The sequence below is a fragment of the Saimiri boliviensis genome, chromosome 14 (genome assembly GCF_048565385.1).
Source record: "Saimiri boliviensis isolate mSaiBol1 chromosome 14, mSaiBol1.pri, whole genome shotgun sequence".
Lineage (NCBI taxonomy): Eukaryota > Metazoa > Chordata > Mammalia > Primates > Cebidae > Saimiri > Saimiri boliviensis.
The window spans coordinates 14840197-14858108 of NC_133462.1; the positions used below are offsets into that span (position 1 = coordinate 14840197).

The 17912-nt window shown below is 53.3% G+C and overlaps 1 protein-coding gene and 1 long non-coding RNA gene across 6 annotated transcripts in view; one reads left to right on the plus strand and one right to left on the minus strand.

Annotated features, from left to right (window-relative positions):
- LOC120362736 (uncharacterized) overlaps positions 1–3959 on the minus strand; it is a 403841-nt gene extending 399882 nt beyond the window's left edge. For both annotated transcript variants that reach the window (XR_012513671.1, XR_012513666.1), the window contains exon 1: positions 3764–3959. This is a non-coding gene — a long non-coding RNA (uncharacterized LOC120362736). The remainder of the gene's footprint in view (positions 1–3763) is intronic.
- An 8525-nt stretch (positions 3960–12484) lies between these two features.
- On the plus strand, positions 12485–15258 carry CNFN (cornifelin). 4 transcript variants are annotated; one of them, XM_074385625.1, is made up of 5 exons: positions 12485–12530; positions 13094–13277; positions 13724–13837; positions 14804–14940; positions 15038–15258. In XM_074385625.1, the coding sequence occupies exons 2-5, from the start codon at positions 13241–13243 to the stop codon at positions 15125–15127; spliced, it is 378 nt and encodes a 125-aa protein (XP_074241726.1). In that variant the 5' UTR covers positions 12485–12530; positions 13094–13240; the 3' UTR covers positions 15128–15258. The 4 variants fall into 4 exon arrangements, with proteins under 4 accessions (XP_074241726.1, XP_010329385.1, XP_010329383.1 ...); XM_010331081.2 differs by having other exon boundaries at positions 12496–12530; positions 13156–13277; XM_010331082.2 differs by having other exon boundaries at positions 12496–12530; positions 13231–13277.
- Positions 15259–17912: the final 2654 nt, after the last annotated feature.

The following is a 17912-nucleotide window of genomic DNA, read 5'->3' on the forward strand; positions in this document are numbered from 1 at the left end:
GTAATCTCAGCACTTTGGGAGGCAAGACAAGAGGATGGTTTGTCTAGTTGGAGACCAACCTGGGCAACATAGCAAGACCCCTGTCTCTACAAAAAAAAAAATTAAAAATTAGCCAGGCATGGTGGCACACTCCTGCAGTCCCAGCTACTCAGGAGGGTGAGGCAGGAGGATCACTTAAGCCCAGGAGTTCAAGGTTGCAGTGAGCTATGACTGCACCACAAACTCCAACTTGGACAACAGAGTGAGACCCTGTTTCCAAAAAGACACAAAAACTGGAAATGCAAGTTCTGTCCAGCTGTGACAGCACTTGGACCAACTCTCTGGCCCCTTGTAGGCCCTGAGTTTGGAGCTGAGATGATTTATACCCAGGACATGCCATCAAAGGGCTTCTGATGCTGGATTCAGAGAGGGTGGGGGAACAGACACAAGCTATCACAGTCTCCAGGGGTTCCCCCTGTGGTAGTCAGGGAGGGCTTCACAGAGGTGGTGATCTGAGATTGACATTAAAGGATGAACAAAAGTCTGCTAGGAAGAAAAAACATGCCAGGTTGTGACAGCCGGCTGGCAGTGATCAAAGTTGCCACCTGGCTAGAAAAAGCTTCCCCCAGACCAGAAGTTCAGGTGCAAAGTGGGGAGGGGTATGAGGGACCTGAAGTACTATTTGGACTAAACTGGAGGGCAGTGGGGAGCCACAGGAATGCCTTGAGGAGGAAAGGGCCAGGGTCAGCTCAGGGCACTGAAATATCCTGCTGGAACACTGGGGGATGGGCAGAAAAGGGCAAAACTGGAGCCCTGCAGGCCACGGAGGCCTGAGCTGGGGCAGGAGCTGGGGCAGGAGCTGTGAGGGTAGAGAGTGTACATGGAGCATCCCAGAGCCATAAAAGGTGGGAAGAGGAGGCAGGTGGATCACGAGGTCAAGAGATCAAGACCATCCTGGCCAACATGGTGAAAACCCATCTCTAAAAAATTAGCCGGGTGTGGTGGCACTCACTTGTAGTCCCAACTACTCAGGAGGCTGAGGCAGGAGAATTGCTTGAACCCGGGAGGCGGGGGTTGCAGTAAGCTGAGATTGCACCACTGCACTCCAGCCTGGGTGACAGAGCGAGACTACATCCCCCCCCAAAAAAGTAGGAAGAACAGCACTTACTGATGAGGTTACAGGAGAGCAAGGGAACAGAGATGACACACAGGTCTGGCCAGGGGAGCAGGTGGACAGTGAAGCTGTCTCTTCACTGAGAGGAGTCTCAGGCTCAGGTGTGTGTGTGGTGCGGTGGGGGGACGGTGGGCAGGTCCTGCTGAGGCCATTCTGGACATGGTGAGCAGTAAGGTCTCAGTAAGACAACCCAGGAGGCAGCAGGGGTCAGAAGTGCAGTCTGGGGCCAGGTGCAGTGGCTCACACCTATAATCCCAGCACTCTGGGAGGCCGAGGTGGGTGGATCACCTGAGGTCAGGAGTTCAAGACCAGTCTGACCAACATGGTGAAACCCTGTCTCTACTAAAAATACAAAAATTAGCCAGGTGGGGTGGTGCCTACTTGGGACGCTGGGGCAAGAGAATTGTTTGAACCTGGGAGGCAGAGATTGCACTGGGCCAAGACTGCACGAGTGCACTCCAGTCTGGGCAATAAAGTAAGACTCTGTCTCAAAAAAAAAAAAGTGCAGTCTAGGTGGAGCCAAGGGACTGGAACCTTTCCAGGAAGCCTGGGCAGGTAGGACAAGTAAGAGGAGGGCCAGGACAGAGACAGCCCTGAGGATCACGCCCCATTAAAGGGGTAGGTGGGTGGGCAGTGGAAGGCAAGGCTAGAGGGCTCTAAGGAGCAACCGGTGAGAGAGAGGAAGTTGCCCAGGAAGGAGGATGTAGGGCAAAGGGAGTTTCAGGGAGTGGACCATGTCAGATGAGGATTGAAATGTTATCCTCAGGTCTCAGCAGTGAGCAGGTGACCTCAGTGACCCTGTCCAGCACCACTGCAGGGCTCTGGCAGTTCGGCGGCCAGAAATAGGGGGTTGAAGAGGGAGAAGAAGGTAAGGAATTGAGCCCGTGGGTGCCACAAGGGAGCTTGATACAGGGCACATGTGTTTAGAGATGATGGACATGTTTGAATGCTGGCAGGGTGGGAGAGACTGAAGATGCAGAAACAAGAAAGCGGTTTCCTGAGAGGATGAGAAGCAAGGGTCCTCAGCTCAGAGGTCACGTTCACCCAACAAGTGAATTCTGAGTCAGGGCCTGTGCTGGGGCAGGGAGCTGGGGCCAGAACTCTTCCTGAAGGTCTAGATCCACTGGCCTGAGTCACAGCTTCCCGTGTCCAACTCATAGAACCGCTTGCTCACCTCTGTCTTTTAAAAGAGTCACTACCCATCAACCTGCTCCTCTTTCCTGTCCCCACCTCAGGGATGGCGACACTGTCCTCCAGGCCAGAGCTCTGGGTCTCATCCTGGATACTCCCTTGTCCCATAGCCCATCAATTCCCACTTTCTGTTCTCTCTGCCTCCTGAATCTCTCTCTCTTTCTCTTTTTTTTTTTTTTTTTTTTTTTTTTTTGAGACAGGGTCTCACTCTTGTGCAGGTTGGAGTGTAGTGGCACGATCTTGGCTCACTGCAGCCTCCACTTCCCAGGCTCAAGTGACCTTCCTGCCTCAGTCTCCTCAGTAGCTGGAACCACAGGCACTCACCAACACAGCCAGCTAATTTTTTTGTAGAGATGAAGCTGTCACTATGTTGCCCAGGCTGGTCTCAAAGTCCTGGGCTCAAGTGATCCTCCTACCTCAACCTCCCAAAGTGCTGAGATTACAGGCATGGGCCACTGCACCCAGCCTTGCCTCCTGAATCTCTATCTTAACCCCTCCGCCTCTTCCCTGATCCAGGCTCCACTCTCTCCTCCCTGAATCCCTGCCAGAGCCGCCTCCTGGGCCACTGGCTTCCAGTTCCATTCCTCCAGTTCTGGTCCAACTATGACCTTGTCCTCTGCCACTCTCAACCCTTCCATGGCTCTCCACTACCCCCTCACCCTCAAGACAAACTCCAGGCTCCTCAGCCTGGACTCTGTCCATCTCTTCGGCTTCCTCCAGCCTTGCAGTTCCCCTACTGGCCACACAGACTTGACTGGCCTTCTTCCCCTTGGGCACCTGCACACAGCACTGCTCCTGGATGCCTCCCTGTCTTTGGTCACGCAAAAACACCCTCCCCACACCCTCTTCTCCACCTTGCCTGGCACCTCCTACCCCTCCAAGATTCAGCTCCAATGGTCCCTCCCCTGGAAACCCTTTGCCGACCACACCAAACTAAAAACAGTCTCTCCTGGGCTCCCCATCGCCTCTGCACACCCCTGCCCGTCAATGTCTGTCCTCCCATCTGACCCGGACTCCTTGAGGGCACGGCCCAGGCCTGACTCATCTTGATACCAGCATCGCCCAGCACGAGGCTTGGCACACCAGAAGCCTCCGGAAATGTTTGTCTAAGTAATAGGTGGGACAGTGTATGAGTGAGTGGCTAGACCAGGGAATCTGTGAGTGAGAGAGTTAAGGAGGGAAGGAAGAGCTGAACGGATGAAGGAGCTGGAAGGCAGGAGCAGACGAGAATCAGGCTTAGGCTGGGAGAAATGGATAAATAACTGAGATCCTCCTTCCCGGACTCAGTTTCTCCAACGAAGCAAGATGGGTTCGCCGGGGCTGAGCTCCCCACTCCGCCTCGAGCCTCACCATGCCTCACGGTTTCCCACCCGAGCTCTGTCCAGAATCCCAATACTAGACATGCCGGGAAGGGCTTACCCGGCCGGACCCGCAGAACTGGTTCCCTCGTGAGCCCGCTCAGGCCTCTACAGAGTAGACCGGGATTCCGATGCGTCAGGTTCCGGGTCTATGTTCTATTGGCCGACTGACGGGACCTGGCAGAGACTGGCGTCTTTGACAGCCTATCGCTGCTCAAGTTAGGCTGTGGTCCCGCCCACTAGGGGTCCTGAGACGTCCTGAGTGGCCCAGGGAAGTAGAAGGCCGAGTGTCATTGGCTGGAAGGCAGTGACTAACGTCACTGATAGCTTATCGCAGCCAGACTTCGAAGGAGCGCCTCGCGTGTCGGACCCGCCTCCGGAAGGACTGAATCGGGGTGGGAGCACCGGGCGTAGACCATCGCAGAATAGCCGTGAATGGGGTTTCTGGCTCCACATACCTGGGCTGTTTGCTGACCTGATCCTTGGGTCTTGAGGAAGGTTGGGGATCTAAGAGTTCAGACTCCTTGATCTCGAAGGAGGAGAAGGCTGGAACGCGAGGAAGGAGGGACTGGGGGCCCGGACCCTTGGGTCAGTGGGAGGAGGGGGCTAGGAACCTGAACGGTTGGTGCCTAGGAGCGGGAACTCCAAGATCTTGAGTCACTGCCCGCCCAGGGATGACAGGTTTGGGGTTCAGGATTTTATGAGGCTATTTATGGGAAGGGAGCCGAGCCTTACCCCCAGGCAAGTGTTCTGGGTAATGAGGTGGAGCTTGGTCTATACAGAAGGAGAGGGAAGAGGCTTAGGGGAAGCTCTGGCCTGGATATGCCCTTTCCTCATCCCGAAAAGGGAAGTCAGGGGCAGGTGATGTCTGCAAAAGGAAGCCAGAGCTAGAGGTGACTACAGACTCACGTGAGACCAAGAGAAAAACAGAGATACCAAAAGCGAGATAAAAAGAATAAAACAGGCCGGACGCGGTGGCTCAAGCCTGTAATCCCAGCACTTTGGGAGGCCGAGGCGGGTGGATCACGAGGTCGAGAGATCGAGACCATCCTGGTCGACATGGTGAAACCCCGTCTCTACTAAAAAATACAAAAATTAGCTGGGCATGGTGGCATGTGCCTGTAATCCCAGCTGCTCAGGAGGCTGAGGCAGGAGAATTGCTTGAACCCAGGAGGTGGAGGTTGCGGTGAGCCAAGATCGCGCCATTACACTCCAGCCTGGGTAACAAGAGCGAAACTTTGTCTCAAAAAAAGAAAAAAAAGAATAAAACAGTAATAATCATAGAGCTCTCTTGTACTGAGTTTACTGTGGCCTGGTTCTGTGCTAAGCATTTTACATAATTATCTCATGTCTTCCTCATCACAGCCCTGAGAGATTGTATTATTATTATTATTATTATCCCCATTTTACAAGTGAGAAAATTGAGGCCCAGTGAGGGAGAATCAAGATATAGATGTAAAGATACAAGAGAGACACAAAACACAGATGGAGATAAACAAAGAGTTACAGGCCCAGAGAGAAAAAAGAAAAGGCAGGCTGCAAGAAAAGGAAAGGGGCTGAGAGCTGGGACTCCTGGGGCTGGGGAGTGGAGAGGCAGGGACTCGGACTCCTGGGTCCTGGGGAAGGCAGGGCCAAGGACGGGGTCTCCCAGGCATTTTCTCCTGTGAATCCACAATACTAAGCTTGTTCAACCCTTCTGGCTGTGGGTGTGAGCCTGGTTTCAGTGGAAAATAATGATTAGGAGGCACAGATACATCATTAGCCTATTAGGAGGTGATAAGAAAATGAATCATGGGGGTGCCCTTAGCATGGAAAGGACCTTTCCCCCTTGGCCTCTGTTCTTTGATCTGGACAGATCTGGCCTTCTCCATCCCTCCTCATCTCTGCATCTCCGTCACTCAGAACTTTTACTGATGGTCAGGCACACTGGCTCACGCCTGTAATTTCAGCACTTTGGGAGGCCAAGGCAGAAGGATCATGAGGTCAGGAGATCAAGACCAGCCTGGCCAAGAAGGTGAAACCCCCTCTCTACTAAAAATACAAAAATTAACCAGGCACAGTGGCAGGCACCTGTAGTCCCAGCTACTCAAGAGGTTGATGCAGGAGAATCGCTTGAACCCAGGCGGCAGAGGTTGCAATGAGCCGAGATCATGCCACTGCACTCCAGCTTGGGTGGCAGAGTGAGACTCTGTCTCAAAAAAAAAAAATTTTTTTTAACTGTCACTGAAGCCTACTGTGGAGGCAGAGGGCCACCCTGGGGCAGCAACAGTGTTCCTGGTGGGCGTTCATCTCTCTGGGTCTCTGCTTTCCCCCAGGCTCTGAACCAACCAAAGGTCCTGGCGCATTACAGGAAGTGCTCACAGAATGAATGGACAGACATCCCCATCTCCGTGCAGCTCTTCTTGTGTCCCCATCCAGCCATTGTTTTTCTGTGTCACCATCACGTTTCTCAGCCTCTCCCTGGCCTCGCTGGTCTCCTCCCACCTTCCCTTTCAACCTTGAGTTTCTCCCCGAGCCACTGGGCCCACCATCCCCATTAGGGAGAAACCGAGGCTCATTTTGGAAGGATCTGTCTCCCAGGGGTCACCTATCGGACATTATGTAGGGGAGTGGCCTCACAGCTGAGAGAAGGGTTCTCAAGACTCCAATTACAGACACATTCCCAGCACCTCAGAATCAGAAACACAAAATCACACCAAACACCTGCCTTCACAATTTGTGTTAGATTTGATCTTGCATATGCACCCACACAATCAAAGAATCACACACACACACACACACACACAGCAATACTGCCTACAAGCACAAACACAAGCATAGGCAAACAATCACAGACTCACCTGTGATGACAGCACACAAGAAATATCCTATTCCACATGCAAAACAGACACCCCAGCGATGCAATTCCATGCCCAGTCAGTGAGAGGCCACGCATCCAGCTCCTACTAGAAAGACAATGAGCAAAGACTGGGGTTACTTCCCTAGTCTTTGCTCATTGTCTTTCTAGTAGGAGCTAGAAGAACCCAGCAGTATCCCCAGCAACTAGAACACATCAGCAGCAGCAGCAACAACACAAAATATTTCCTATGTGACAGACACAATTCCAAGTACTTTTCTTTTTTTATTTTGATACAGAGTTTCACTCCTGTCACCCAGGCTGGAGTGCAATGGCACGATCTCGACTCACTGCAACCTCTGCCTCCCGGGTTCAAGCAATTCTCCTCCCTCAGCCTCCCAAGTAGCTGGGATTATAGGCACGTGCCACCATGCCCAGCTAATTTTTGTATTTTTAGTAGAGACGGTGTTTCACCACATTGGCCAGGCTGGTCTCGAACTCCTGACCTCAGGTGATCCACCCACAGCCTCCCAAAGTGTTGGGAGTATAGGCATGAGCCACCACACTCAGCCTTTTTTTTTTAATTGTTTTTTGAGGCAGAGTCTCACTCTGTCGCCCAAGATGGAGTGCAGTGGTGCCATCTCAGCTCACTGCAACCTCCACCTCCAGGATTCAAGCAATTCCCCGGCCTCAGCCTCACAAGTAGCTGGAATTACAAGTGCCCGCCACCACACCCAGCTAACTTTTGTATTTTTAGTAGACATGGAGTTTCACCATGTTGGCCAGGCTGGTCATGAACTCCTGACCTCAGGTGATCTGCCCACTTCAGCCTCTCAAACTGCTGAGATTACAGGCATGAGCCACCACACCTGGCACACTTTTTATTTAATCCTCTAAATAACCTTATTTGCAACAACCCATCTTATAGGTGGGAAAATTGAGGTCCAAACAAGTTTAGAGACTTGCCCAAGGACAGGCAGCCAGAATTTGGTGTGTTTTTCTTGAGATGGAGTCTTGCTTTGTTACTCAGGCTGGAGTGCAATGGTGCAATCTTGGCTCACTGCAACCTCCACCTCCTGGGTTCAAGCAATTATCCTATCTCAACCTCCCGAATAGCTGGGACTATAGGCACACACCACCACACCTGGCTAATTTTTTTTGTGTGTGTCTTTTTTTTAGTAGAGATGGGGTTTCACCATATTCACCAGGCTGGTCTTGAACTCATAACCTTATGTGATCTGCCTGCCTCGGCCTCCCAAAGTGCTTGGATTACAGGTGTGAGCCACTGCGCCCAGCCAGCAGTCAGAATTTGAACCCAGCAGTCAGAATTTGAACCCAGGCGGGGCACGGTGGCTCATACTTTTAATCCCAACACTTTTGGAGGCCGAAGCAGGAGGACTGCTTGGGCCAAGAAGTTTGAGAGCAGACTGGACAATATTGCAAGACTGTCTCTACAAGAAAAAATTCAAAAATTAGCTGGCATGGGCCAGGTGCCATGGCTCACACCTATACTTCCAGCACTTTGGGAGGCCGAGGCAGGCAGATCACGAGGTCAGGAGTTCAGGACCAGCTTGACCAATATGGTGAAATCCTGTCTCTACTAAAAAAATAAAAGTAAAAAAATACAAATGTTAGTCGGGTGTGGTGGTGCACACCTGTAGCCCCAGCTACTCGGGAGGCTTGAGGCAGCAGAATCACTTGAACCGGGGAGGTGGAGGTTGCAGTAAGCCAAGATCGCACCACTTCACCACTGCACTCCAGCCTGGGAGACAGAGCAAGACTTTGTCTTAAAAAAAAAAAAAAAAAAAAAATTGGTACCTGTGGTCCCAGCTACTCAGGAGGCTGAGGTAGGAGGATCACTTGAGCCGGGGAGGTCAAGGCTGCAGTGAGTTCTCCCACTCACTGCACTCCTGCCTGGGCAACAGAGTGAGACTTTGTCTCAACAAAAAAAGAATTTGGAGCCAAGCGCTGTGGCTCCCACTTGTAATCCCAGAATTTTGGGAGGCTGAGTCAGGTGGATTACCTGAGTTCTGGCACTCGAGACCAGCCTGGCCAACATAGGGAAACCCTATCTCTACTAAAAATACAAAATTAGCCAGGCATGGTGATGGAGGCCTGTAATCCCAGCCATTAGAAAGGTTGAAACAGGAGATCACTTGAATCCAGGAGGCGGAGGTTGCAGTGAGCTGAGATCGTGCCATTGCACTCCAACCTCGGCAACAAGAGCAAAACTCCATCTCAAAAAAAAGGAAAAAATTTGAACCCAGGCTTTCTGGCCCCAGAGTCCATCACATAAGGCTACCGTTTAATAAATAATTGCTGCCTTAATCCAATCAGAATTATAGAATCACAAGAACACTTATAGAATCACTGAGAACACACCCAAACACCAGTGTAGACTCACAGGAGGGCAATACAGACACACAAATAAAACAGACCCTCTCACATCACACCACAGACCATAGAAAAAGCACAAAGAGACACATCGTGACAGTTGCAGACTGTCATGACAATTGGTCACAACCACACATACAGACACAACACACCCAGACCGGAACACAGGGGCACACCCAGAGCTCCAGGAGTCCCTCCAGTTCCGCTCCCAGCCCCACTGGGCTGGCCCTCAAGGAAACAGCAGGTTGAGGATGGGAAGGGGGCCACCCCACTTGTCCGCTCAGCCCAACCGGTTTCCCCAGGGCCACAGATGGCACAACCCACCTTGTGAAACATACATTGGGCAACTGGACTCAGACCTGGTCTGGATGCCTGGGTTTTGGGGAAAAAGGGGCTGGGAGCCTGAACTCCTGTATTTCCGAGGGAGGAGGGGGCTGGGTGCCCCATTCCTTCTAAAAGAGAGGAGGAGGATTGGGACCTGGACTCTCAGATCCTAAGGAGGGAAGGCTGGGGACCGGACTCCTAGGTTCTGGGAAAAGAGGGGGCTGGAGTTCTGGATTCCTCTGTCTTTGATTACAGGGTTCCAGATTTAGCAAATAAAAATATAGGAAGCCCAATTTAATTTGAATTTCAGATAAATAACAAACACTTTTTTAGCATAAATATGTCCCAAATACTACATAAAACATACTTACACTTAAAAAAAAAAAAGTGTTTGTTGCTTATCTGAAATTCAGATTTTACAGGATCCTGTTTTGTTTTTTTGTTTTTTGAGATGATGTCTCGCTCTGTTGCCAGGCTGGAGTGCAGTGGCACGATCTCGGCTCACTACAACCTCTGCCTCCCGGGTTCAAGTGATTCTCCTGCCCCAGCCTCCAAAGTAGCCAGGAATACAGGTGTGCACCACCATGCCCAGCTAATTTTTGTACTTTTCATAGAGACGGGGTGGCATCATGTTGGGCAGGCTGGTCTCGATCTCCTGACCTCGTGATCTGCCCACCTTGGCCTCCCAAAGTGCTGGGATTCGAATCCTGTATTTTATGTGGCACCCCTGTTTGAGGGGGATGTAGGCTGATGCCTGATGACTGGGCCACCATCACTCTTCAGCCCTCCAGGAGCTCCTCCTCCTGCTCACGGCCCTCCTCACCCCCAAGCAGGCCACCTCACAGCTTCCCCAGGCCCAATTTCCTCACCTGCATGAATTGCCAGATCTAACTGGGGCCCCCAGCCTGTGTCAGAAGTGAGAGAGGAAACTTGAGGACAACTCAGAGTATCATCCTGGAAGCCCTAGGGTCCCTGGAGATGACTGCCCTTGAGTCACCTGCATCCTTATTCTGGACAACAGGGGGAATGGGGCCTTGTGGCTGCCTCCACGGGACAGATCGGGAAAGGAAGAGAGATGGGAAGCCAGATTCAGAAGAGATTTTGACATAGGAGACAGAGGCCCCCAGATAAGGGCACAGAGACACAGAGCCTGGGAGGAGAGAGACCCAGAGATGGAGAGACAGAGATTTGTAAACAGATTTGCAGAGATGAGGAAAGAAAGGGAGATTCCCAGCTGGAGAGGGGAAGATGCAGGGTGACAGATGAAGATTCAGAGACGGGAGACAGGGATGGTAGGAGAGAAGTAGGGAGAAGGGCTGGGCACGGTGGCTCACGCCGGTAATCCCTGCACTTTGGGAAGCCGAGGCAGGCTGATCAAGAAGTCAGTAGTTCGAGACTAGCCTGACCAACATGGTGAAACCCTGTCTCTACTAAAGATACCAAAAATTAGCCAGGTGTGGTGGGGGGGCACTTGTAATCCCAGCTACTTAGGAGGCTGAGATAGGAGAATCGCTTGAACCCGGGAGGCGGAGGTTGCAGTGAGCCAAGAGAGTGCCCAGGTGACACTGCAAGACTCCATCTCAAAATAAAAAAAAAAGGAAGTGGGGAGATGTCCCCCAGACATTCACGCTCCAGGACCAATGACTGACATACACAGGCAAGACAGTGAGTGCTGCCAGCAGTTCTGGGGACAAGGACACCCAACCATCTGGGTGGTGCTGGGAGCCCAAGGCTTGGGTCCTAATATGTTGGAAGCAGGGAGGGGACACCTGGGATCCCAGGCTAGCAGGGTGATCCACCTGCCATCACCCCATACCCAGTGGGGTGATGACACCACCTTCTCTGCAGGTGACACCCCGATTTTCTAGTGCCTCCTACATTTTTGGGGTGACACCCGTGCTAGGTACCCCACCCAGCTCTAACACTGCTTCCCTGACTGAGTCACTTCCCAATCCTGTCAGGCCTGTTGGTGGGAGACTTTGGTGGCTCAGGCATCCAAGCCCCCAGCTCCTCCCCTGCTCAGGAGCCCAGCTGTGTGGAAACCTAGGACCCCTATCCTACTGAGGGGTGTGCAGCCTGGCCTCATGAGATGCAGGAGTCTGGGGCCCCAGCCCCTCCACCCTCAGACCCAGGGCTCCAAGCCCCCAGTCCTTTGCTCCATCAGGACCCAGGAGTCCTGGGTCACGCTCACGTCCTTCAGGAACTGTGGCTTTTTAGTTCCCAGCCTCCTCCCTGCCCAATTTGGAGCTGGGGTGAGGTATGTTTATTCACTTTGGTTCTAACATGAGTCATCCCCCAAAACACACTGCCCACCATGTGTCTTCTGGCCTGAATGGGGAGGACATTGTCCCCTCTCCCAGGAAAGTAGAGACATCACTGAAAGAGATGAGAGAGACCCTGAAAGGAGAGTCCCACACAGCACTCTCTCCCACGCCACCCTGCCTTTCTCTCCCCACCCAGCACCTCTCCCCATTTCCCTGCCCTCTAAGCCTGTTCAGTGATCCCCCCACCTCCCACCTGCCTCTCCACTTTTCCATCTCCATCTCTCTTCTGTCTCCCAGCTCCCCTTTTCTTCTGTCACTGAGGCTGGAGTGCAGTGGTGAGAACACAGCTCACTGCAGCCTCAACCTTCTGGACTCAATCGATCCTCCTGCCTCAGCCTTTCAAGTAGCTGGGACTGCAGGTGCATGCCACCATGCCCAGTTAACTTTATTTGTATTTTTTATAGAGATGGGGGTCTCCCTTGAGCCCAGGCTGGTCTCCAACTCCTGGGCTCAAGTGATCCTCCCCGCTAAGCCTTCCAGAGTGTTGAAATTACAGGTGACAGCCACGACCCCTCACCCATCTCCCCTCTTCTTATTTCTTCTCACATGTTTGCATCCCTCTGTTTCTTGGCATCTTTCCACCTCTCTGAATCTCCCTCTCTCTCTTCCTTCTGTCTAGAGGGACTTCCCTGCCTGTCTTTCTCACACTGTTTCTGTCTCTCCCTCTCTTTTGGTCTCTGCACATTGACCTCGCTGTGCCCCGCCTCCCACCTTCTCTCCTCTCAGTCCTGGGAGCTGAGGCAGGAGGGGAAGTGGAGGGAAGGAAGTGAAGAGGGAGGCGGGAAATCCCAGTGCAGGGAGAGGGTCGACCTGACGGGCTGGGCTCCCTGAGCATCTCTGTCAGAGCCCCGCCCAGGGCTGCCTGGCCGCCCATATAAGTGGCTGAGACGGAGAAGTCAGTGCCTGTGTCTCCACACTTCTGTCTCCATCACTGCCATCGCAATCCGCAGGTAGGAGCACCCCCTCCAGAGCCCTCTTCTTTGAAGTTGGGCGCCTCTGCTCTGTTCTCCCTCCTCTTCATCCCACTCATCTCTCTCTGTCTCCCTATCTCTGACTGTCTGTCTCTCGGGACTTCTCTGTCCTTCCCAATGCCCCAGAATCCCTCCTTCTTAACTGGGGTGGGCTGGGCTGAATTTGGAAGTCCTGGAGCCTGGCATCTCCTCTATGAACCCCCTTGGCCTGGGCCGTCAGATGTGGGGCGCTCCTCCTCATCTCTGAGCCTCAGTGTTCACCTGTGAGATGGGCTTTTGGAGTTGTTGAAATGCTCGGCATATGTGGGCATGACTGGTGGCAGCTCTACGGGCACCTGGCCCTGGTCTTTCTCCCCTTGTCTCTGACTCTGTTCATCTCCATTTCTTGGTCTCTCTCAAGCTCTCTCTCGGGTATGGGGAGGGTCCTCTGGGATCTGTCGGGCAGCTGGAAAGAGACGGGCGAGTTTCTCGCCCCCACCCTATCCATCCCCTATTCCATGTCTCTCCTGGCCAGCAAGCTGACTTGGCCTCTTTCTCCTCAGCTCGCCTCCCCCTGAGAACCCAGCCCCCAGAACCCCAGTCCCTTGCCCCCCTGCCTCCCCAGTATCCAGCGTCCCTTGGATAGACTCCGCCACTGCCGCAACAGCCACTTCTGCCGTCCCCAACGCCACCTCCTCAGGGCCAGCAAGATGCAGTTTGAGATGCACGACAACGTGAAAGGCAAAGGTGGGATCGCTGGGTGGACCAGCAACTCTCTCGGTACTGGAACCCGGCCGCCTCCCTCCCCTGGGCACCCTTGCTTCGAAGACAGACGGCGCCGGCTTCCACCCCAGAGGCCCCAGAAATGCTGCAACCCAGAACCCAGGCTCAGACGTGGAGGAGAAGGCGGCACTGCCAGGCCCACCCAGATGTGGTTCCCACCCTTCCTTAGATGTGCAGGAGCCCCCCACCCCTAGCCTAACCAGACGTGCAGGAGCCAGCATCAACAGGGACAGACTGGGGTTGCTGGTGCCCAGATGTGGCAAAAGGGAAGGGGGAGGCACATTTGTGTCCCTTCAGTGGGCGGCCTGGTGGCCCCGCCCAGACTGCCCGGCAGAGGGAAGGGTGCGGGGACCTAGGAGGTGCTGCCAGGCTGCCAGGCTGCCAGCTGACCGCTCCTCCCACCTCTGCAGCCATGTCCTACCCTGTGACCAGCCAACCCCAGTGCGCCACCACCAGCTGCTACCAGACCCAGCTCAGTGACTGGCACACAGGTCTCACGGACTGCTGCAACGACATGCCTGTCTGTGAGTGCCCGCCTGCTCCCTCTCCAGGGCCGGGGGAGGGGGGGCGGAGCCTGGGGGAAGCGGGAGAGGGAAACTTACCTCCCATCTCCTTCCACCTCCTGCTAACCTCACTCTCACCTCCATTCCTTGGAATCGGAATTCCCACTTTCTAGCGCTCACTCTTTCCTCAGACCCCCAGCACTCCTTAGATTACTGACCTCACGCCTTCCAACACTCAACTTCTGGGCCCTCAACCTGCCCCTTGCATGCTCAACTTTCCTCCCTGTTACCCCCAACTCCCTCTTCAAACTTTAACTCCCGGCCCAGCACGGTAGCTCATGCCTGTAATTCCAGCACTTTGGGAGGCTGAGACAGGAGGATCTCTTGAGGCCAGGAGTTTGAGACCAGCCTGGGCAACGTGAGACTCCCATCTCTGCAAAAATAAAAAAGAAACTTAGGCCGGGCGCGGTGGCTCAAGCCTGTAATCCCAGCACTTTGGGAGGCCGAGGCGGGTGGATCACGAGGTCGAGAGATCGAGACCATCCTGGTCAACATGGTGAAACCCCGTCTCTACTAAAGGTGCAAAAAATTAGTTGGGCATGGTGGCGCGTGCCTGTAATCCCAGCTACTCCGGAGGCTGAGGCAGGAGAATTGCCTGAACCCAGGAGGCGGAGGTTGCGGTGAGCCGAGATCGCGCCATTGCACTCCAGCCTGGGTAACAAGAGCGAAACTCCGTCTCACAAAAAAAAAAGAAAAAGAAAAAAAGAAAAACCCTATCTTCCAATCTCTAAGCCACCCTCTCCTCGGACCTCTAATTCCCTCTGGGCCTTCTCCTTTGCTTCCCCCAACCCTGAGCTCCCTCTGGGACCTCTCCTTGGCTGGGACCCTCAACGCCCCTCCGCGGCAAGTCAGCCGCGCCCCTCCCCGGGGCGGAGCCGTCGGGAGGCCCCGGCTGGCCCCGCCCCTGACCGCCAGCGCCCCGCTCAGGTCTGTGCGGCACTTTCGCTCCCCTGTGCCTCGCCTGCCGCATCTCCGACGACTTCGGCGAGTGCTGCTGCGCGCCCTACCTGCCCGGAGGCCTGCACTCCATCCGCACGGGCATGCGCGAGCGCTACCACATCCAGGTGCGCACCGGGACGGGGACCCACGGGAGCCGGGGGCTGGGGACTGGCCTCCAGGGACCCACGGCAGGGCTCCTGACCGCTCTCTCCCACCCTCTAGGGCTCTGTCGGGCACGACTGGGCTGCCCTCACCTTTTGTCTGCCCTGCGCGCTCTGCCAGATGGCGCGGGAGCTGAAGATCCGAGAGTAAAGAAGTTCCCGGTGTTCCCCGTCCTTTTCCACCAGTCTCCCCTGGCCTTCTGTGGCCGCTCCTGGGAGGCCTGCCCCACCGCCCCCGTCTTGCTGCCAGAAATACACCCACAATAAAAACCTGAAAACCAACTCCGGCCACATCCGTTTTTGTCCCAGGGTAGGAATCTGGGTGGAGAGAGAGGTTTGGTGAGAGAGGTGGGGACACAACAGATGCCTACGTGTGACAGGCAGCGTGTGACCCTGGCACTTTATCCCTCCCAAACCCCAGGCACCCTCACCCATGCAAAGTAAAACGTCTAATCGTTTAGCCGCAGGCTCCCTACCCGAAGCTGCCTGCATTCTGAAAATAAGCAAAACCAGAAAGTCAATCTTGGGAGGGTGGAGGCACTGAAGTTCAAAGGAAAAACACAGGAGAGCGCCCTTGCCTGCTCCATACCTATGGGCTTTGGCCTGCACACAATTCAAATAGGCTTGGGGGACTTTTGTCTCCAAAGCAGGGAACTTCCAAGCCTAAGGTTCTCTGGAACTAAAAAGTTTTTGTGTGTTTTTGGAGACAGAGTTTCACTCTTGTTGCCCAGGCTGGAGTGCAATGGTGCAATCTCGGCTCACCACAACCTCCACCTCCCGGGTTCAAGTGAGTCTTCTGCCTCAGCCTCTCAAGTAGCTGGGATTACAAGTATGCACCACCATGCCCGGCTAATTTATTTTTACTAGAGACAGGGTTTCACTATGTTGGTCAGGCTGGTCTCGAACTCCTGACCTCATGTGATCTGCCTGCCTCGGCCTCCCAAAATGCTGGGATTACAGGCATGAGCCACCGCACCTGGCCTTAATATTTCTATTTTTAGTAGAGAAGGGGTTTCACCATCTTAGTCAGGCTGGTCTCAAACTCCTGGCCTCAAGCAATCCGTCTATCTTGGCCTACCAAAGTGCCAGGATTACAGGGGTGAGCCACCACATCTGGCCAAAATCATTGTTAATACTACTATAATATGTATAATGTAACTATTCTAATATTATTACTGTTATTTTATTATTTGCTGCTCTCTCTCGCTCACTGAGTGACATCTTCCCTCAGGATATCTTTTTTTTTAATTATTACTATTTTTTTTAAAGACAGGGTTTCATTATATTGGCCAGGATGGTCTCAATCTTCTGACCTTGTGATCCACCCGGTTCAGCTTCCCAAAGTGCTGGGATTACAAGTGTTAGCCACCATGCCTGGCTATTTTTTTTTTTTTTATAAGTCCTCAGGATATCTTAAGAGCCATCTCAAATTTGACATGTACAAAACCTAACTGCTGATCTACCCCAACCCTCAAACCGACTCTGCCTACTCTGTCATTCCAGGGAACAGCAAACTCTACCTGTTACGTTGCTCAGCCACTTTCTCTCTCACCCAGTGTCCAATCTGTCAACAAATTCTGCTGGTTCTACTTTCAGAATATATCCAGAATCTCACTTCTCCCCGCTCTGCTATCCCAACCTTGTTCCGGCCACTCTCCTCTTCAACGTGGACACAGGGGCTTCCTGACTGGCCTTCCTACCCTCTCCTACACCTTTAGCCGCCTCCTCCCAGAGGAATCCTGTGCACATCTAAGTCAGAGCTCATTCTTTCCAGGCTCAGAATCCTCCCACGGCACCAGCCCTGAACGAGTGGAAGCTTGAGTCCTCATCATGGGGCGGGGACAGCAGGATATGGCTCTTGTTCCCTCTGTAACCTTGTCTGTCTATCTCCCCTTATTCCCTCTCTGCTCCAACCACGTCTTGTTTCTCTGAAATGTCAGGCACACTCCAACCTCAGGGCCTTTGCGCTAGCTGTTCCCTCGGCCTGGAATGCTCTTCCCTCAGATGTCCCTCTGGCTCACTCCCTCATTTCTGTTCATGTGTCATCTTAAGAGAGAGCCCGTCCCATCCCACCTTATGTTAAATAGCAAGTGCCAGGCCGGTCTTGGTGGCTCACACCTGCAATTCCAGCACTTTGGGAGGCCAAGGTGGGTGGATCACTTGAGGTCAGAAGTTCGCAACTAGCCTGGCCAACATAGTGAAACCCAGTCTCTACTAAAAATACAAAAATTAGCCAGGTGTGGTGGCAGGTCCCTGTAATCCCAGCTACTTGGGATGCTGAGGCAGGAGAATTGTTTGAACCCAGGAGGCGGAGGTTGCAGTGAGCCGAGACCATGTCATTGCACTCAAGCCTGGGCAACAAGAATGAAACTCCATCTCAAAAAAAAAAAAAAAAAAAAAAAAAAGCAAGTGCCAACCCCCTGCTCTTTCACTGCCTTTTCTGGTCACTTTCCAGCATGTCGCATCATTTACTTATTGGGCAGTACACTGGCTTATCAGCTCCACGAGGGCAGAGAACTTGTTCACTGCTCTGTCCCCAGCTCCCTGCACAATGCAGGGCCCATTGTAGGTTATCAGAAGACGCTGGCTTAGAAAAGGGAAGCCACTTTGGAGGTAATGTGTGGGGCAACAGAGACAGGATTGTGTCAGTCTGGCTCATCTCAATTAGCCCTGAGTTCTTAGGCAACAGAGCTTTCAAATGGGCAAAATGGAAAACCAAGCTGGCACCTCCCAGCGATGACGTTGGGAAGATCAAGACTCACACCAAGCACGCAGCACAGTGCCTGGAGGGCTGTAGGCCCTCAGTAAAATATCTCCCCATCCCTGAAGTTCCTAGAGGATTGGGAGCCACACATGGGCTAGAACCCAGGCGTCCAGTCTTCCATGCCCTGACTCTCCCGCACCTCAGCATTCGATATTGCACTCAGGTGTGTGCA